This window comes from Mobula hypostoma, chromosome 5 (assembly GCF_963921235.1).
Source record: "Mobula hypostoma chromosome 5, sMobHyp1.1, whole genome shotgun sequence".
In the NCBI taxonomy this organism is placed as follows: Eukaryota; Metazoa; Chordata; class Chondrichthyes; order Myliobatiformes; family Myliobatidae; genus Mobula; species Mobula hypostoma.
The window spans coordinates 25487904-25510012 of NC_086101.1; the positions used below are offsets into that span (position 1 = coordinate 25487904).

The 22109-nt window shown below is 45.8% G+C and overlaps 1 protein-coding gene across 7 annotated transcripts in view; it reads right to left on the minus strand.

Annotated features, from left to right (window-relative positions):
- Positions 1-22109, minus strand: part of phf1 (PHD finger protein 1) — a 68333-nt gene that overhangs the window by 33572 nt on the left and 12652 nt on the right. For all 7 annotated transcript variants that reach the window (XM_063048253.1, XM_063048246.1, XM_063048250.1 and 4 more), the window contains 6 exons: positions 16993-17204; positions 15382-15463; positions 13750-13845; positions 10905-11002; positions 9719-9867; positions 882-977 (listed from right to left, as the gene is read on the minus strand). In XM_063048253.1, coding sequence (XP_062904323.1) covers positions 882-977; positions 9719-9867; positions 10905-11002; positions 13750-13845; positions 15382-15463; positions 16993-17163 — 692 coding nt within the window. In that variant the 5' untranslated portion in view covers positions 17164-17204. The remainder of the gene's footprint in view (positions 1-881; positions 978-9718; positions 9868-10904; positions 11003-13749; positions 13846-15381; positions 15464-16992; positions 17205-22109) is intronic.

Here is a 22109-nt window from a genome sequence, read left to right on the forward strand (position 1 = left end):
TTCAGTCTCGTGGTTATCATCTCAGGTTTTATTTCTAACACCTGTTTCATGGAGCATTTAGCCTCGAGGTCAAAACCCACCTCGCCGTCAAACTCCAGATTCTTCCCCTTTCAGCTTTTCTGTTCCATCTGCGGCAATGGACAGAGTTTGCAAAACCAAAAGACTATTGACGTCATATTCCTATGCGTAAACCAACCATCCTGCAGATGAGATTCCTGGCTGATCCGCCACTCCTGCTCCACCTCTGTGTGACAATTACTGCCAACACCCTCCCTTCTTTGATGCAAGACTTTGTGACTTCCCATCCATACACAACCCACGAACTTGTCTCTGATAGTGTCCATTTTGCTTGCATTGTCTTGCCGTTGCACAATCCGTAGTTTAATTTTATGTATGATTTCCATAATTTATATTCTGTGGATTACCAATACCAAGGCGACTTACACTGCTGTAAGTTTTTCATTGTACTTGTACCTCACCCCAAATGACAATAAACTCGAACCAACTTGACCAGCCTGTTTCCACACTGCCAGAACTCTCAGCAAAACTCAAGCACCACCTTGGACTATATTTCCCTCAACTTGCACCAATGTTGGTATGTTTAATTTACTTTTTTATGCACAAGTTATTCCACTTTGAAGTCTACTTGAAGTTACATTTGTCTTGTTTGTATGTACTGTGCTGTAATCCATGGCATTTATACCCAGGTGTATATGCCTATGGTAATAAAATTAAATGTGGAATGGTCCCTGTGTTGTAGTCCTTTCCAACATAATGTGTGGGCTGGGGGAGGGAGACAGGGCGACAGGGCGTCATGGCTCTGAACATGACCGGTTCCTGCAGCTGCAAGGCAGGTAGTGGACTGACAGTGATGGGCTCACCTGTCTCCATAGAGCAGAGGCTTGGTCAGGCACTGCGTACAGGCCTCGTGGAACCAGTGCTGACACCGGTAACACTGCAGCATCTTCACATTCCACCTAGAGAGAGAGAGTGAGAGCGCGTGCTTGTTAGAGCGTGTTAGAGAGACAGAAAAAACAAAGATGCATTTTTCAGCAGCTTCACCCATTCTGCAAATTCCAGGGCAACTCTCGATCTGGACACAAGGCAATACTACAGGAGGGCTTGGACAGAAATCTAAACCCTTTTTACACGTCAATCTGAGGACATCCAACATTTTTCTATCCCTGAAACCGAAAGCACTTTCAGGAAAGTGGGAACACAGGCTACTTCCATCTGCCACAAATTCACATGGAAACAGACCTTTGACTTCCAAGTCCATCCCAGATGTCAACCACACATTTGCTCTGAACTGTTTTAATCCCATATTTATTCTTCCAATATACCCATCAACTCGTGTGAGCGAGTGGCAGTGTCTGCGGTGGTGGGGGAAGTGGGGTGGAGGGCTGATAGAAATGCGAAAATAGAATGGATGGTTGATGGCCAGCAGGGGGTAGGCTGAAGGGCTTGGTTCTGTGTTTTACCTCTGGTACTCCAGAACTAGATTCTGCATGACTGTATTTCTTTCAAGGGTCACTGAACTCTTGGTTCTCTGATACTGGGCAATTTGTATATTCTTCTGTCCTTTTCCCATTTGGAACAGAAATTAGGAGGAATTTTTTTAGTCAGAGGGTGGTCAATCTGTGGAATTCACTGCCAGAGACATCAGTGTAGATGAAGCCTTTGGGTACATTTAAAGTGCTGGTTGATAGGCTCTTGATTAATCAGGGCATCAAAGTTCACGGAGAAAAGACAGAAGAATGAAGTTGAGAGGGATAACAAATCAGCCATGATGGAATTGCAGAGGAGACTCGATAGGGAAAATATCCTAATTCTGCTCCTATACCTTACAGTCTTATGGCCTTCCTTTGCTGAGTTCAAAACCGTTCCCAGTACTTTGGAGTCATAGAGAAGTACAGCACAGAAGCAGACCCTTTGGCTTATCGAATCCATGCCAAAACCACTTAAACTGCCTACTTCCATTGACCTGGCCTTCATACCCCTACTATCCATGTACCTATCCAAACTTCTCTTAAACGCTGAAATCGAGCTTGCATGCACCACTTGTGGTGGCAGCTCATTCCACACTCTCGTGGCCCTCTGAGTGAAGTTTCCCTCATGTTCCTCTTAAACTTCTCACCTTTCACCCTTAAGCCATGACCTCTGGTTGTTGTCCCACCCTACCTCAGTGAAAAAAGCCTGCTTGCATTTACTCCGTACATCTCATAATTTTGTATACTTCTATCAAATCTCCTCTCAATATTCTATGCTCTAAAGAATAAAGTCCTAACCAATTCAATCTTTGGCTCATTGCCATTTCCAGTAACGATAAGCACCTCTTAAACACCAGAAATTCTGCAGATGCTGCAAGTCCAGAGTAACACACATAAGATGACGGAGGAACTCAGCAGGTCAGGCAGCATCAATGGAGGGGAACAAACCACTGACGATTCAGGCTGAGACCCTTTCTCAGGACTCATCAGGGTTGTTCATTCATCAAGGCTTATTCCTCTCCATAGATGTTGCCTGAACTGCTGAGTTCCTCCGTGTGTGTGTTGCAGAATCTCATGTGTTTATGATCTGCTGCTCCACTGTGAAGTCTGTTCAATCTTCTTCTACCCTGAAGATTAAATCTTTTCTTCGGCGTCCTGATGACGGGACCTGGCCCGAAATGTTGACCGTTTATTCCCCTCCATAGATGCTGCCTGACCTGTGAGTTCCTCCAGCATTTTGTGTGTTGCCCTTTATAACCTCTTCTTTGGTTTTAATGTTACCTTCACAAGACACAGGAGCAGAATTAGGATATTCAGCCCATCCAGTCTGCTCCACTTTCTGCTCTAATTTCCATTTTGTTGGACCACTGCTATTTACACCTTCCCAACATTTAGACTCATAGTATAAAGTGCAGAAAACAGGTTCTTCAGCCCTTCACGTCTGTGCCGACCAACAGGGATCCCTTTGCATTAATCCTATTTACCAGTAATTGGGGATGTCTTGATGATTTAAGTGTTTCATCTATATTGCTCTCACTTGTTGAGAGAGTCTGTGTCCACCAGCCCCTCAGGCAATGTATTCTGGATTCCAACCACCCCCTGGGTGAAGAGGCTTTTTCTTCAGAACTTTCTGAACTCCTGCCTCTCACCCCAAACTTATGCCCTCTAGTTTTTATCTGTTTGAGAGTCACTATAGGCCCTCTGGCCAATTCAATCTACTGACTTGCTGTTCTGCCTAGTCCCATCTACCTGAACCAGGACCAGGGCCAGGTACACTTCTCATCCATGTGCTGACACAAACTCCTCTTAAATGTTGCAATTCAACCCATATGCACCACTTCTGTTGGCAGCTTGTTCTACACTCACACCACCGTCTGAGTGAGAAGATCCCCCTGAAATTCCCATTGAATATTTCACTTCACCCTTAGCCTATGAACTCTAGTTCTAGACTAACCCAACCTCAGTGGAAAAAGCCTGCTTGCATTTACACTATCTATGCCCTTCATAATTGTGCATACTTTGTGTAACAAATCTGCCCTCATTCTTTCATGGTCCAGAGAATAAAGTCCGAACCTATTCAGTCTTTCCCCGTAACTCAGGTCAAGTCGCGGCAACATCCTAGCAAATTTTCTCTGTATCCTGTTAATATCTTTCCTGAAGGTAGGTGACCAGATTTGTAGAAAATACTGCAAATTTGGCCTAACAAGACTGTAAGATATAGGAGCAGAGTTAGGCCATTTGGCCCATCAAGTCTACTCTGTCATTCCATCATGGCGGATTTATTATCCCTCTCAACCCCTTCTCCCCATAACCTTTGGTACCCTAATTAATCAAGAACCTATCAAATATACCCAATGAACTGGCAACGAATTCCACAGATTCACCACTCTCTGGCTAAATCTTATACAGCTTCAATATAATATCCTTACTCCTGTTCTCATTACCCTGATTTATGAAGGGTAATGTGCCAAAAGCTCTCTTTATATATCTCTTTAACCACTTTAAAGGGATTATGAATCTGTATTCCCAGATCTCTATGTTCTACTGCACACCTCAGGGCCCTACTTTTTCCGGTCTTTGAAGGCTATGTGAAAGGTGAATGACCTAACATGTTGCCCATATTGCCGTGGATTTATCCATTTTGTCTATTATGTCACAGCACTGTCATCTGAACTGTTTCCAATATTCTGCCCACAGTTAGTTCCCCATGTGGCTATGCCAGCCCTGAGCCCCCCTCTATCCCACTGTCAAGTTGATGATAGATACTCTGAACAGCCAAGGTCCCTGCACAGGTGCTGGAGGGGATGCTACGAGTGCATGCCCAGCCGAGCAATTTCCCCCTTGGTATCTCAACCAGGTCAATAACTCACCCTCAGTAATAACAAGACAGGCCCAGTTGGGACTCTTGCTTGTACTTAGCACAGAGGCTTGGGACATAGGGGGACATTCAAGATGAAGTGTCCACGGCAGCTGTTTGAAAGTTCTCCAATTAATCCAGCTCTTTCATTAACTGTTTCCCATTCAAGAGCCTTTTATTTCCCATAGAATAGGTTCCCAATGGCCCTGTGCTCAATACATTTCAAAGCCAGCTTATTCACTACCGTTGGAAGAAGATGAAGCATTCCTCAACTACCTTCCAGTCTATTCTTCACTCTGGGAAAGAACTCCTCATTTAAAACATGGAACATAAAAATTTACAACATATTACAGGCCCTTCGGCTCACGTTGTGCCGACCATGTAATCTACTCTAGAAACGGCCTAGCATTTCCCTAGCGCATAGCTCTCTATTTTTCTGAACTCCATATACCTATCCAGGAGGCTCATAAAAGACCCTCTTTTAGGGCAAATGTTTGTTGTTCAATAAAGTAACATTAGAATTGCAGCTTAGTGGTAATTGCAAAATGATGGTTTCCTAGTCGAAATGCACATACCAGGAGTTTGGACCTATGGCCCAGATTGTTCTCCCTCTTCTCCACACTTATCACACTTCATCCTCTCGAAACCAATCGGATATAGATTTCCACAGGGAGCCCACCAACCAGGAGAGACCTAGACAAGTGGAATAAGCTATTCCCACAAATCTCCTCCTAGAAACCTTTGACTCACATCAAAGTCCCACCCCACCAAACTTTGCTGACTGTCAAGAACTTTCAATGCTTGACTCTCTGGTGTTAGGAAACATTCTAAAAATAAATAATTAAAAGCATTTTCGTAACGAAGATTTAAAACTTTGAGCTGTTTTAAGAACATCAGGTGCAAGAGAGACTGCAAATGCTGGAAATCTGCAGCAATGTACACAAAATTCTGGAGGAACTCAGCAAGCCAGGCAGCAGTTAGGGAAGGAAATGGAAATTTGAATAGATCCTTTCTAATCCTAATGAAGGGTCTCAGCCCAAAACATTGACTATTCAATTCATAGATGCTGCCTGGCCTCTGGAGTTGCTCAAGCATTTTGTGTGTGTGTTGATACACACCTGTTCCCATTCCACACACACTCTGATCTCTCTGTCACTACACTGTTATAGCAAGGCTCAACAAGCCTGAGGAGGCACACCTCACCTTCTGATTGGGCATGTTGCAGCCTTCTGGTCTCAATATGGAATTCTCCAGTTTTGGGTAACTCACACTTTGTCTGTTTCTGTACTGTCCATTTCCACCAATCATCCATCTCGCTTTTCTCTATTAGTATAGCCTTACATGCTGGAAAAGTCCCACAGCCAGCTCTCTGACATTTCCACAGGCAAAGGAGCATACTCACTGAAGAAACAAAACTACATTAACTTATGAGATGTTACCCAATTGCAGACATCCCCTTTTGTCCAGAGAGAGCCAGGTCTTTTCTCCCTGGAACAAAGGAGGATAAGAGGTGACTTGAAAGCTGACCTACGAGTCTGTTGAGGTCATCTACTGTAGCTGGTGCTCCTGGGGCTACCTCCTGTATATTAATGAAACTTGACATAGATCAGGAGACCACTTCACCAAGCACCTGTGCTCCATCCATCAGAAAAAGCAGGATCTCCCAACTGCCACCCATTCCAATTTGACTTCCCATTCCCATTCTAACATGTCAGTCCATGGCCTCCTCTACTGCCGCAATGAGGCTACACTCAGATTGGAGGAGCAACACCTTATTCCGACTGGGTAGCCTCCAACCTGATGGCATGAACATCGATTTTGCGAACTTATGGTCACTGCCCCCCCCCACCCCCGCCTACCTTCACCATTCGATACTCCTGTTTCCTTACCTTACCTCCTTACCTGCCATCACCTCCGTTTGGTGCTCCTCCCCCTTCCCTTTCTTCCATGCTCTTCTATCCTCTCCTATCAGATTTTCCCTCCTCCAGCCCTTTACCCCTTTCATCGGTCAACTTCCCAGCTCTTTACTTTCCACCCTGCCCCTCTCCTGGTTTCTCTAATCATCGGCCACTTTATTCTTCTTCCTCTCCTCCCCCCAGCTTCTTCATCTGACTTCTCCCCTTTCTTTCCCATGCTGAAGAAAGGTCTTGGTCTGAAACATTAACTGTTTCCTCTTTTCTGGAGGTGCTGCCTGGCCTGCTGAGTTCCTCCAGCATTTTGTTTGTTTTGGCTCAGTGGACAAAGCCCATGTACCCTATCTATAAACCTCTATCAAATATTTCTCAATCTCCCTACATTCTAGGGATAATGTCCTAACATATTTAACCTTTCCCTGTAATTCTGGTCCTCAAACACCAGCAAAATCATTGTAAATTTTCTCTGCACTCTTTCAATCTTATTTACCTCTTTCCTCTAGGTATGTGATTAAAACTGGACACAATACTCCAGATTAGGCCTCATCGACATCTTACAAAATTTCAACATAACATCCCAATTCCTTACTCAATACATTGATTTGTGAAGGCCAATGTACCAAAAGCTTTCTTTACGACCCTACTTACCTGTGACACCACTTTCATGGAAATATGGATCTATATTCCCCGATCCCTCTATTTTTCTGCACTCCTCAGTATCCTACTGCTCACCCTGTAAGACCTACCCTCCCAAAGTGCAACACCTCATGGCTGCATTAAATTTCATCTATTTTTCAGCCCATTGTAGCAGCTTGTCCAGATCCCACTGCATGTCCACCACACCCTAATCTAGTTGTCATCTGCAAATTTGCTATTTCAGTTGACCACATTATCATCTATATGGATGATAAACAATAATGGAGCCTACAACACTCCACTAGTCACAGGCCCCAGTCAGAGAGGCAACCATCCACTACCATCCATGAAACCAATGTCTAATCCAATATACTACCTCACCTTGAATGCCAAGTGACTGAGTCGTCTTGACCAACCACCTATGTGGGACCTCACCAAAGGCCTTGCCCAAGTCCACGTAGACAACACCCACTGCCTTGCCTTCATCGACATTCCTGGTAGCTTCCTTTAAAATCTCAGTAAGATTAGTTAGACAATGTGTACCACACAGAAAGTGACTTTATTATCCCTAATCAGTCCCTGTCTATCCAACTAATTATATATCTTGTCCTTTAGAATACCTTCCAATAACTTTCCCACTATTGATATTAGCTCACTGGCATATTATTTCATGGCTTATTCTTAGAGCCTTTCTTAAACAACGTGACAACATTAGCTATCCTCCAATCCTCCGGCACCTCACCTGTGGCTAAAGATGTTTTAAGTATCTCTGCTAGGGCCCCTGCAATTTCTGCACTTGCCTCCCACAAGGTCTGAGGTCACACTTTGTCAGGCCATGGGGATCTATCCACCCCAACTTGCTTCAAGACAGCAAACACCTCCTCCTACACAATCTGTATAGGGTCCACAACCTCACTGCTACATTGCCTCACATCTATAGACTCTGTGTCCATCTCCCAAGTAAATACAGAGCCAAAAAAAAAAATCCATCTAAGATCTCCCCCATCTCCTTCAGCTAAACCCCTCTATGTAGCACTTGCAAACCTTCCCACTAAGATATAGACCCACTTGAGTTCAGGATCAAACCGTCCCTTCTGTACAGGTCCCACCTTACCTGGAAGTGAACCCAATGATTCAGTAATCTGAATCCCTCCCTACTGCACCATCTCCTTAGCCATGTACTAAAGTGTATGATTTTCCTATTTCTGGCCTCACAAACAGGTGGCATGGGTAGCAATCCTGGAGGTCCTGTCCTTTATCTTGGCACCTAACTCCCAGAACTCACTTTGCAGGACCTCATCAGTCCTCCTACCCATGTCATTAATACCAACACATGGATTTCGAACTCTGGCTGCTTACTCTCCCACTTAAGAATGCTCCCGACTTGATCAGATATGCTCCTGACCCAGGCACCCAGGAGGCAACAAACCATCTGGGAATCTCGTTCTCGCCCACAGAACCTCCTTTCTGTTCCCCTAACCAATGACTGCCCTATCATTACAGCTCACCTCTTCTTCCCCCTCCCCTGCCTTGTAAGCCCCAGAGACAGACAGTGTCAGCGACATGACCACTATGGCTTTCCAGCATTTTCTGATTTTACTTCAATTTGCATGTTTCAACCACCACCCCCCCACCCCCCATTTCCCTGGAAGGGGCTGGGATGGAGCTGGAAGGAGCCTGTGGAGGTTCTCCAGAACCTACCCTGGAGAAGCTGCTTATGGGTCTTTCCCTGATGGCCTGCAACAGCCAATGGCAATTAGACCAATGAGCAGGGAGACACAGCTCATGGTAGGGAGTCAAGCGTCTTTCTCCCAGTTGTGGAGTCAAAAACTAGAGGTTTAAGGTGAGAGGGGAATGATTTAGAAGGAACTCAAGTGGCAAGTTTCTCCACACAGAGGGTGGTGGCTGTATGGAATGTGTTGCCAGAAGAAATGGGGAGGGTACAACATTTAACAGGTATATGGATAGGAAAGGATTGGAGGGACTTGGACAAAATGCAGGCGTGCAATTAGTTCAGAAGGTACTTGGCTCTTTTAGCCTTCAGTTCTGTCGGGCCTTGGATTCTGGGTCAGGGCTACTTGGGCAGAACCTGGAGGACTTCCAACTCTGGGGCAGGGGAAGAGGTTCCAAATATTCATGGATGCAGAGTGAGAGATGTTGTAACAACCTATGTTAAAATCAGAACTTACAACACAGTTCAGCACAGGAACAGACCCTTCTGCAACACGACGTCTATATCCTTCCATTTCTGAACACCCATGAACCTATCCAGAAGCCTCTTCAAGACCCCTGTTATATCTGCTTCCACCACTTTTCCAGAGAGAACATTCCAGGCACTCATCACTGTGTAAAAATCACCTTCCCCACATCTTTGAACTTACACTCTCTCATCTGTAACTCTAGGCCAATGTAGCTAATGGACAGGACGAAGGGCTGGATCGTGAAGGTGGGGCTGCTGGGGCTGCTGGGGGGCAATTAGTGCTGCTGTCTCACACCACCAAGCCTAACTTTCCCCCAGCCATGTGTATCAACAGAAGGTCCTTATAGTAGGTTCAACATGGCTTTGGGGTCAGAGCACAAACTAATAAACCACACTGCATAACCCCTGTCCCACCCCAGGATCTCAAGCTCAATAAATCTCACTGTCAGGGTTCTGAACTCAATTGAGCACGCACACACGCCCTACCCCAAAGTTCAGAGAGAACCAGAGGGAAGGCAATGGGTGGGGTGCAGAAGACATTCTGGGAGGAGTGTGGGTGTGGGAAGAGACGGACTTAGCAACTGAACTCTGCAAACCCAGCAGAGGCAGGTGGGATACTCACTCGCCAGGGCCGCCGCAGTAGCAGTAACACTGCTGCTGATTGGTGAGGTGCTCGGAGTCCCACTCCAAAGACTCAAGCTGGTAGGGCAGCGCCTGCTTCATAGCCAGCATGGCTTTGGCATAGGGACCCTTCTTCAAGGCTCCTCCTTTCTGGCAGAAACACAAAACAGAAACACGCACAGACCTTGGTCAATAACATGGGCACACACTTCTGAAGGAAATTGACAAGAAAATCAATCCAAACAGCCTCCTGACAGAACACAAGTGTACACGGTGTGCAGTACACACAGAGTGAGTGAGTGAGTGTGTACTTGTGCCTTCCTGTGTGTGTGCAGCTAAAATTTGGCTAAGCATCTTTTGTAATGTCCCGTGTTGTAAATGACAGTTGTAAGAGGGGTAGCTGTACTTGAAATTCCTGTGCTACATGTTGGAACTTTCTACACCGGCTCCTTCGAGGTCTCACTGGTGCCAGAGCCCAGACAAGCCCAATCACAGTAAGTGGCACCCTCGTCTGAGGAGGGCTGCTCACTCAAGATACTGCAACATTCCACCACCAAGACACCCCCGCTAGTTCCAACAACGGTATGCAACTTGAGTCGGAATTGCTATCCAGTGAGATTGCTGAGGACACACTGGTGGGTTAATTAGCTACAAAATCAGGTTTATTACTACTGACATATGCCATGAAATTTTGTTTTGTGGCAGCAGTACAGTGCAATACAGAAGATACCATAAATTACAACAAGAACCATATTAATTAAATTAAATAAGTGGTGCAAAAAGAGAGCACAAGTAGAGAGGTGGGGTTGATGGGTTTATTGTATGTTCAAAAATCTGATGGCGGAGGGGAAGACTAAACTAAGATCAGAACAGGTCTGTGCTGCTGGACACTATACATAGAGATATTGGACTGGAGAGCTTCAAACAGGCCTTGAATCACCGGTGTGAATAACAACTGGAAACCGAAACGAGGTCAAGATGGCGAAAGCTGCCTTACTAGGCAGATGTGGGTATAACAGCCTACTATCGGGTTGTCTTATTACCATTCAGCTGTAGTACTGTCTTATCCAAAGACATTGCTACCTGACGGACAAAGCTGTGGGTTCTGGGTTCTCCACAGCATCACCCTCATTTCACCATCTGCTGAGCACTAGAGCTGCCCAGGTCGACAAGAGACCCTGTCTTACCTTGGTGGCCACGGCGAAAACACAGCAACGGCAAATCCACGAGGACGGGGCCACCCCGTCAGCCTTGATTGGTGGGGCATGGCACTCCTGGTGATACCCTACAGGGCAAGAGGAGAAAGTGAGATACCTTGTGCCAGACTGTGGTCAACGGGGCAACCCCCAAGGGGGAAGAATCGTAGGTTTGAGTCTCTCCGGAATCCACTGGCAACCACACCATCACTCCCACAGTGAAAGAGAAATCAAGGGTCAATGTGAAGCGAAGCAACAACATTCAACAATCATAAAGAATAAAGAATATAGAAAATAAAATTAGAAGTAAATTAGAAATGGAATAAAATATAATAAATACCAGCGTGTATTTACAATGTAAACGGGTTTACAGAGCACTGCAGTGACTCAGGAAATAGATGGGGAAGGGGTGAGGGGGCTAACCAGAGTGGTTGATCAGGTTAACTACCTGGGGGGAAAAAAACTTCCCAGATGGCATGAATTTTCAGTTTGAATAGCCGTACAGGGCTTTCCAGGAGGGAGCTTTTAGAAAAGGCAGTTTGCAGGGTGGGTAGTAGCTGCAATGATTTTTTTTTTGCCCGCTTCCTTGTCCTGGATGCATAAAAGTGGTGCAGTGAGATTTCATCCCAAGGATGGCACAGTGATCGAGTGCCCGTGACACACACTAGAAACTCTGACCTCTGGCACTGCGTGCGCATGCTGGTGTAGTTTGCACATTCTCTCTGAGACCACATGGGTCTTCCCTGGGAGCTGTACTTTCCTCCTATGTCCCAAACACCTGCGGGGTGGAGGATTAACTGGCCACTGTAAATTATCCCTAGTGAGGGCTGGAATCCAGGGGGAGTTGATGAGAAAGTGGGGAGAATTAAAGTGGGATCAATACAAAAAGAGTATAAGTAAGTGGTTAGGTGGTTGATGGCCAGCACAAACTGGTTGGACCAAAGGGCCTACTTTCCTATTGTAATTCTCTCTGATTTCACTGAAGATCCCATGGGAATAATTCAAAACACCAGCAAATCCTCACTGTATCCCATCAAAATTCTTAATCCCTCAGCCAAGATCTCTTGTAACCAAGATGTGGAGGTTGTAATCATTGTTGTTTGTGGGAGTTTGTGGCAACACGGCTTACCTTATGGCAGTGACTCTACTGCAAAGGGACATCATTGGCTGCAAAACCTCTCAGGACCTGCCCAGGTGTGGGGAAAGGCCTTGGAGGAGCAAGTCTCTTGTCAAATATTAAATCTTTTTCATAATCTGGGCAGCAAACATGAATAGACTTGCTTAGATTTACACCCACCACAAGGGGTCAGTCTGGAGTCATTGATGGATCTTGGATTGCACACAGGCAGCATTTTAGTTATCAATGAACTGCATGTTTTTTTTAAACACTAATCCTATGGTTTGGTACTCATCATTACTACTTTCTTTTTAAAATTTGGAAATTATTATTGACTGAATTTTTAATTCCATAGTTGGCATGGTGAGATTTGAACCTGGATCGCCGCCATTGTAGGATTTGAACCTTGAACTTGTTTTCGGTTCCAGGTGTCAACATGCCAAGCCCACCAAGTCTGTTGTGTTGGGAGTCTGTGTGTCAGTCATCCCCACATTGTAGTTGCACCGCACATAAACAGGCCCTTCAGTTCATGCAGACCTCTTTGCCCCCATTAGGGCCACATCTCTCTGTATCTTACCTATGTACAGTATGTCCCTTAAACATAATGATAGTACCTAAGGCAGAACGTTCTCCATCCTCATCGAAGAGAGTAGGGGTGAAATTGGGCTGGGAGAGGGGCAGGACGGGGGGCATGGGTTTGGTGGAGTGGGTCACATGGATGGTGGGGTGGGACAGGTCATGGGTTCAGGAGGCCAGAAAGCAGGAGAATAGTTACCAACAATAAGGCCACCTACAAATCTAGAAACTCCAGACACTGGTCCCTGCTCCACATCGAACAGGTTCACAACTAGACTTCAATCTCAGCCCCACTCTCCTGTAATCACCCCCTACCATTCTTCCCATCCAGAACTCTATCCATCTCCCTCTTGAAAGTTACTGAGCCCTCTTCAGAAGAGGATTCCAAAGCCTTGCCAACCTCTGACCATGTAACTTCACCTGATCCTCTTCCTCTCTGACCCCTGGAGCTGGACACAGCAACTGAGCGGAGGGGAGGTAATATCTCCAACTCTGCACCCTCCATCTCATTTCCCCTAAGCACTTTGAATACTGTGAAGAGATCATTCTGCCCATCTTCTGAATACATGTCCGAGGTGAGCAAATCCCACCTCACTCTATACCTAACCGAGGAGTTCCCAACCTGGGGTCCATGGATCTCTCACTTAATGGTATTGGTCCATAGCATAGAAAAGGTTGGAACCCCTGATCTAACCATTCCGTCTGACATAGCCCTCCATTTTTCTTTCACCCATGTGCCTATCCAAGAGCTTATCATATCAACCTCTATCAGGACTCTGGCAGTGCATCCCACTCCCTTTGTAAAATAAAACTACCTCTGATATTCTCCCCTATACTTTCCTCCACTCACCTTCACTGGATATCCTCTGGAATTAGTAAGTACCACCCTGGGGAAAAGGTACTGGTTGTCTGCTACCTATACCTCATCACCTTATACATCATCTATAAGCACTAAACCTGTGTGAATTTATTCATTTCTGTGAGATCAGCTCTTGCTAACCTTTTGAGAAACCAAACAGGGAGCTAAAGTGTACAAATAACAATTAAAAGCAAAACAAATTCAAAGACTGTGCCAATTCCGAGATGTGGAGCAGGCAGTAAACAGACCCCGCTCCGCCACAAGGTGCTGCAGGGCTTCCTTACCTTGTTTGCATTTTGCACAGATGACGATCAGGTTGTGCTGGCTGGAGGTGTCGTCGCAGCAGAGGAAGCAGACCTGCTCTGAGCCCGGGAGGGCGGCTACAGACACAGAACGAGAGACGCATCACGTCACGGGCATCACGAGCTCAACAGGCAGGGCTAACACCCAGATCCCAATGCCATTATCATTGGGAGCAATCACTCAGTGGATCGCAAGGCTGTGTTACATCTGAGCTACACCGTTGTGAGTGGTGGGAGTAGAATGGAGCAATCTAATGCAGGGTGGGGTTACAGCAGGGCATTTGAGCCTCTGCATTTGATACACTGAGAGGCAAAGCATCACTAACCATTAAAAACCATATGGTGTGTTGGCCTTCATTAGTTGAGAGGTGGCGTTGAGGTAATGCTGCAGCTCTATAAAACTCTGTTTAGCCCACACTTGGGAGTATTGTATTCAGTTCAGGTCTCACCATCATAGGAAGGATCTGGAAGCTTGGGAAAAGGTGCAGAGGAGATTTACCTGGATGCTGGGAGAAGGTGCTGAGGATATTTACCAGGCTGCTGCCTGGCTTAGAGAGTATGTTTTATGAGGACAGGTTGAGCCAGCGAGAGCTTTATTGTTTGCTAAGAAAGATGAGAGGTGACTTGGCAGAGGTGCATAAATGATAAGCATCGTAGAAAGTGAGCACTTTGCTTCCACAGCAGCAATGGCTAATACCAGAGGGCACAAATTTAATGTGTTGGAAGAAGGCATTGGGGGGGGCGGGGGGGGGATGTCAGAGGCAAATTGTTTTGTTTACAGCAACAGTGTGTGGAACACACTGCCAAGGCTGGTGGTACAAGCAGATACATTAGGGGCATTTTACAAACTTAGACAGGCACATGGATGAAAGGAAAATGGAGGGCTGTGGGAGGGAAGTGTTAGACTGATATACCGATGAATAGAAGGGTTTGGAGAAATAGCACAGCAGATGAATTGAGGGAAGCATAGATCAGCCCTGATCATAATGAATGGCAGGGGTAAGTTGGTAGCCCAAACCTGCTCCTATTTTGTAGGAGTACGAGTTGGTGTTGTGTTGTATTTTTCCTGAGTTTTAGAACAAAGATCATAGAACAGTACAGGGTGTTCAGCCCACCATGTTGTGCCAAATTAAATAAATCTACTCCACAAGCAATCTAACCCTTCCGTTCGTTTTTTTCTTATTTCCATGCGCCCATCTAAGAGTCTCTGAAATATCCCTTTTCTATCAGCCTCTACCACCACCCCTGGCAGTGTGTTGCAGGCATTCACCACTATGTTAAAAAAAAAACCTCTGCCATCTCCCCTAAACTTTGCTCCACTTACCTTATCCTCTGATATTGGTCACGGCCCTGGGAAAGAGATGCTGGCTGCCCACTATTATGCCTGTTATAATTTTAAGCATCTCAATCAAGAATCCTCTCATCCTCCTTTGCTCCAAAGAGAAGAGTTCTAGCTGACCCAATCTTTCCTCATATAACACATTCTCTAATCTAGCCAGCATTCCGGTAAATCTCATCTACAAGCACTCCAAAACTTCCTCATCCTTCCTATAACGATATGGCCAGAATGTAACACAGTACTCCAAGGACGGTCTGACCAGAGTGGATACTCACAGGGGTATATGTCCTTCCACATCTCCCAGAACTCAGAGTTGTCCTCGAAGCGAACAAGGCAGATATGCTTCCACCGGTCCACCTACACACCAAAGGAACGGAAGGAAGGCAGTGAGTGTGATCGCACAACATCTGTGGCCTACACATTGGCAGCACTGGTGGGGACTAAGCAGCACTCAGTGCTGGTACTGATCGGTCCAGAACACACTGCCAGCGGAAATTGGGCAAGAAAGGAAGCCTCCCCTTCCAAACTCCACCCGACATCTCAGCACCTTCCAAAGAGGTGTGAAGGCTTCTGAACCATGCACTCTGAGACTACCCTGGGCCCATTCCCCATCCTGACCACACTCCCCAGTGGGTGGCTGGACTTTTCCTAATCGATCTTAAAGAGGAATCAAGGAGTAGAAGTACATAGTTCCCTGAAAGATGAATCAGAGATACAGAGAATGTGAAGGTGGCTTTTGGCATGCTGATCTTCAGTCAGGGCACTGATATGTAGATGCTACAGTAGTATATGATGGTGAGGCCACATTGGAATATGGTGTTCAGTGTGGTCACTCTGCTATAGAAAAGATGATATCAAGTGGAAAAGGATGAAGAATAGATTTACAAGAATGTTGCTGGGACCTGAGGGACCAAGTTCTCTCAGTCCCGGCAACTTCTCACTGCTGCCATCGGACAGGTGGTACAGGGACCTTAGAACCCACACAACCAATTTCAGGAACAGTTATTACCCCATAACCATCAGGCTCCTGAACTAGTGTGGATAACTTCACTCACCTCTACGCTGAGATGACTGTGCAGTCTAAAGACTCACTGTCAAGGACTTTACAACACATGTTCTCAATATTACTTATTTGTTGTTTTGTATTTATAGTTCATCTTCTTTTGGCTGTTTCTCTGTCTTTGGTGTGTAGTTTCTCGTCGATTCCTTTGTATTTCTTTGTTTTATTGTGAATGTCCCCAAGAAAATAAATCTCAATAGTATATGGTGACATATACGCACTCCAAACTTCGAATTTGTGGAGGGAGTTTGAGACTTTACTCATTGGAAAGTTGGAGAGAGAGGAGTGGTCTTATAAAGGTGTATAAAATTATGAAGGGGACAGACAGTTTGAACGCACTCAATGTTTTTTCCCCAGAGTTGGGGAACCAAAAGCCTTGTCAGTGATAATAAACTTGATTGAGATGCATGCATCTGCCCAAATGTCTCTTGATCTCTTCACATAAAGCCCAACAGCCACCCCTTTGCATTCCTGCTGTGGTTCCAGTTGCCCAGTGAGGAAACCCTGTAAACACCCATTCCAATCACACCTCATACACTAAACTAAGGTGCCTGTTCCAATTGTCTCATTGGCCCCATGTCCCAATTCTAACCAATCCCACTGATGTTTTCCTCCATTTCTTTCCCAGATTCCACATAGATCCAAGTTCTATTTGCCTACATGGGCCCACCGTCAAGGTAAAGCCCTTCATACTTTCATAGACCTTTGCTGGTCACATCTCCTTCTCCTACCCTGATTCTTTGAAACTTCCACTGCTTCACCTGGAGGGTTGGGACAATGAGGCAAGAGGTCGAGGTTCCGAGCGCACCCTCTGGGTAGCTGTTACCTTCCGGATCTTGCCCAGGTACAGCAGGCCATCACTCCAGCGAGCCAGCACGTCCTGGCCCTCCCAGAGCCGAGTGCGAGTCCCCTCGGCGCCCCCTCGGGCTCTCCTCTTGCTCATCGGAGTGCTGTCTCTCCTGGCCTTCAAACGTCTCCTGGAAGGCTTGTCCTCCATGGTGCTTGGCAGGGAGAGAAGGATTCAGGAGGGGGTTTGAGCTGCAGAAAGAGAGAGATAGAGTGAGAGGCAGGGAAAGAAACAGAAAGGCTACATAAGAACAGAATAGCATAGTTAGGAACCAATGACCGCAAGAAAACTCAGAGGGTTATGGACACAGCTCAACACATCATGAAAACTAGCCTTCCCTCTAGAGACCATGGCCACACTTTTTGTTGCCTCAGTAAAACAGCTAGCGTAATCAAAGACCTCACCTACGCAGGCATTCTCAATTCTCCCCTTCCCAATGGGCAGAAGATACAAAAGCCTGAAAACTCAGACACCAGCGCAAATAGTTTCTACCTACCTCGTTGTTATAAAACTATTGAATGGCTCCTAGTACTATAGAACAGACTTTTGACCTCGCAATCAACCCCATTATCTTCTTGTACTTTGTTGTTTACCTGCACTCTACTTTCTCTGCAGCTGCTACACTTTATTTTGCGTTTTATCTTCTAGTTAAAGATGGTGCTGGAGAAGCCCAGCAACTTCTTATAGGCAGCAAAAAACAACTAAATACCTTATTAATAATGATCAACACGAACAATGTGGAGGCAAGGCAAGGCAAAGTCGAGGCAAGCGGAGGCAGGGTCGAAACAGAGTTAAGGCATCCGAGAGTGAGGAAAGACCCAATGTTTGTCCAATTTAAGCACCAAGCCGAATTGGAAAGGTCGGGTAGGGGCCAAATCGTGGTGGCAGAGTCTTGACCCCAGAGTGGTTCAAGCGCAAGGAATGACCTGACATTTGGGTGATTTCAGCAGCTGGGCCAGATTGAAAAAGTCAGTGTGTCGGGACCAGAGGCAAGGGACGGGCCAGTTCTGCTCACTACTCCATGACGTTTAAAGTTCAATGTTCAAATTAAAATTTATTACCAGAGTACATGCATGGCACCACATACAACCCTGAGATTCTTCTTCTGCGGGTATACTTAGCAAATCTATAGAACAGTAAATGTAAACAATGGACAACAAACTGTCACTCAGCTCTACACTGAACTAAAATTGTGGCCTGCTCCAGCTGCAGTGATGTCTGGCTTTGTGTCTTTCATAAAACATCACTTCTGAAGCTATAAGCTTACTTTCATTGTTTGCACAATTTTTGTTTCCCCCTCTCACATTAGGTGTTTCATTTTATTTGTAAATGGGTTGTTTTGGGGTTTCTTTGTTTGGTGGCTACCTGCAAGGAGACGAATCTCAAGGTTATATAACGTATCCATACTTTGATAATAAATATACTTCAAACTACAATTGCTTACCTTGTACTACCTCAGTGAATTGATCTGTGTGTACAGTATGCAAGACCAGTTTTTCCACAGTACTTCGATACATGTGACAATAATAAACCAGCTCTAATCATAGCAGGGAGGGAGACCAGCAGAAGTTGGAGAGCTCCGTCACATTCCTGGAAGTTGGAGGGGAAGCTGCTGATGGGAAGATTCCACTCAGCTGGACAGCAGACTCCTCGCAAACCTGCCTCCCCTCCATGGACTGTCTATATTTCCCCACTGCCTTGGGAAAGCAGACATCACAATCAAAGACTCCACCCATTCTGGACATTGTCTCTTCCCACATGGCAGAAGATACAAAATCTTGAGAACACATACCACCAGGTTCAAGGACAGCTTCCATGCAGCATAACAAGACTCTTGAATGGATGATAAAGAGGAACCCTTGATCTCCTAATCTATACCACACTATGGTCACTTACTGCCCATTATGCCACTGGTGTTTAGGGGAGCAATGAAGGTCCTCCATCTCTGGTGGTGTTCGGGGCTTCCTTCATCGTGTTCATAGCTTCCTCTCGGTTTTCACGACTGTCAGTCATGCGAGTCCCAAATGGAGACTCAGGAATACTGTTGCACTCTGCTGCAGAAGGAATCTTCACTGCTGTTTCCATAACAATTTTGTTTTACCAGTCAGGGTTGTTAGCCCTGAACTGAACCCAAGACCTGGAGGACCAGTGGACCACTCTTAGTCTGGCCTCTACCCTTTGCTCTGATTGGCATGGGTGACCCTACCAAGAACCAAAGAATAAAGCCCTGACTCCAGCTAACATAGCTCTCCAGGTCATTGCAGTACACAAGCCTCCAAACCATGGCAAGGTTGTGGCCCTTGCACTTTATTTGTTCCCCTGCATTGCACTTTCCACATTCCATTTTCTTATTACTACCTCAATATACTTATGTTTAAATTGATCTGCCTGAGTGACAGGCAAACAAAAGCTTTTCACCCGTATCTCAGTAAATAACCAATGCAACTCTGCTCTAGCTTGCACCAAGATCCCTCAGCCCACCATCTTTCCCTTATCTTGTTCCATTTATCCCCAGCCTTATTCATCAGATTCCAGCAGAGCTTTTTCTGTCTCCCCTTATTCCCTTCCAGCCTCTGTCTCTACTGTCTCTTGCTCTCATCCTTTCTCCTTATCCGTCTCTGAACACTCCCCACCAGCCGCTGAGTCCCAACTCCACCCTGCTCCTCCTTCACTAGGCCCATATGCCCACCATCTCCCTCCTCACCTGGTTTTGTGCATCACACCCACCCCTCGATAACACTACCTTTCGACACTCCCAATCCCCCGTCCTACGACGTTGACCATCTCTCTGCCCCCAAAGATGCTGCCCGGGCCGCTGAACTCCTTCACTGGACCATTGCTCTAGATTTCAGCGTCTGATGTCTTGTGTCCCCAGGTGTGCAGGGTGCTGGAGCTTGCTGGTATCCGGAGAGCAGTTTGGCCAGTTTTACCCTCAGCGTGTGGATGTGGAAGGAGCCCGGGAGATGGGATGGGATGTGTGCGCGCGCATATGCTTGCAGGAAAATCTTATCATTGATGGTGGATCAGGATTTGGATGGGTAGGAATTAGCAACAGATTTTTTTTCTAAAAAGAAAGGAAACAAGCTTATTACAAGTACATAAGGTAGAGATTCTGCAGGTGCCAGAGATCCACAGTAATGCACACAAAATGCAGCAAGAACTCAGCAGATCAGGCAGTATCTACGGACGGGAATGATCAGTCGATTTTTCAGGCCCAGACCCTTCATCAGGACACAAGTACTATCATACAACTCCACAAGTCACTACAGACTACAATAAACACCTACTAAATTAAAATGTTCCCATCCTTACCTAGGATGCCCAATGGTCCCAGAATACCTCCATGATACTTCACCTCATGATCCTCCCCAGGGACATCTGGGCATGAAGATACCCCTGGAAGATTGCCAGGCAGTCAGTTTAGGCTAGGAGAAGCCCATTGCTGCCTGCCTCCAGGATCCACAGATGGCCCCTTTGGTAATGCCTAGGAGCAAGAGTACCAGGACATGCTCTGTCTGACCCGACCACCCTCCCTCCACACCAGCTGTCCGAATATGAAGAGCGTGGGTCTAAATGTAACCAAAAGGTGAGGAGCAGATCCCTTCAGATAAGCAGAAATAGAGGTTGCAGCCTCACACTCGGTACACGGTCTCTTCCAGCCTGCAGAAGTGGCAAGTAGCTGGGAGATCCAGGTACATGCTTACTACAGATCCAGGTACTCCAATGTAGGCAGTACCCTCTGCCCCAGGTCCACAGTGTACAGGGAAGGACCTCAATTTGGGTAACACTGCAGAGGGGAAACTTCCCTGCTCACAGAAGTGTTTTAACTCAGAATGAGATGCGATAGTCCAGAACATGGGCTGAAACCACTTTCCATCAGGTAAAAAGTGTAGGTTATGAAAGGGAACTGGGTAAATAGCCTGAAAGGGAATGAACTTCCTTCTACATAGGTCACTCAGCCCATTAAGTCTAATGCCAGCTCTCAAGAGTATCCCATGCCCCCTCTCACTTAGCTAAGAGTGACTATTCTCCCAGCATTAAAGTTTGGGGTATAATGTACGAGCTCCCTTGCCTGCTAACTGACAACCTGTCTGTAAAAAGGATCCTTATCCACATCAGCTCAATTGACATTGTTCAGCAACAATCTGAGCTGCTGAAATGTGACTTTGGTGGTTTCTGAATTTCTAAAAATCAGTACAAGGGCATCTTTATCTCTGGACCAATTCCCACACTAGGTTGCAGCTTTGGCTGTTTTAGCAGGCTCCTTAATCTGCATGATTGGCCTCAGATGCAATATAGAGTGCTGAACTTTGGCTTCACTGACAATTTTAATCTATTATGGGAACAATCGCTGGTCTTCACCCAAGGAGTCTGGGCTCACTGGTGCTGTCTGCAAACATATTGCACTGCTGTCTGGCAAACCTTCCTGTATAAATATTTACAATCAATGGAGCATGTGATCCTTTCCCAACTACTTCCTCCTCACTAGCCAAAAATTTTGTAGATGTTCCTCAGATTACAATACTCCAGGCTACTCTGTTTAAGCTAGCTCTTCTAAATGGGCAAGATTTTTCAGGTAAGACTTTTAATCTACACACCTTGGTTCTATGTTGTTAACGGAGACCAAATGAGTGCAGCCAGTCATCTGAGCTACAATGTGTCCCCTGACTGACAGACTGAGCATACCAAGGCTTAGTGGACAAGGTGATGGGCTTGCACCATGTTCAAAAAGCACTTTTCAGGCGCAATCCACTGTCTGTCAACAGTTTTTCAAATTCTGAGCTGAATATTTTTACAATTCGTGGCACAGATCTTGCCCTCTGCGTTAACATTTATCACCCTCCGAGATCAAGTGCCTGCTTTCTCCCAGATTTCTCATCCTCTGTTACATCTAACTATGATAGGATTTTCATCTCCAGTGATTTCAATATTCATATTAATGATATCTCAAATGCAAACTCTATGACAGCTGAATTCATGAGCTTACTCAACAGCCTAGATCTTACCCAGCACATCACTGAGCCCACCCATCGACTTGGAGCTACACTAGAATTAGTAATGACAAAGGGGTTAAATATTGTTAATGTCTCTCTTTC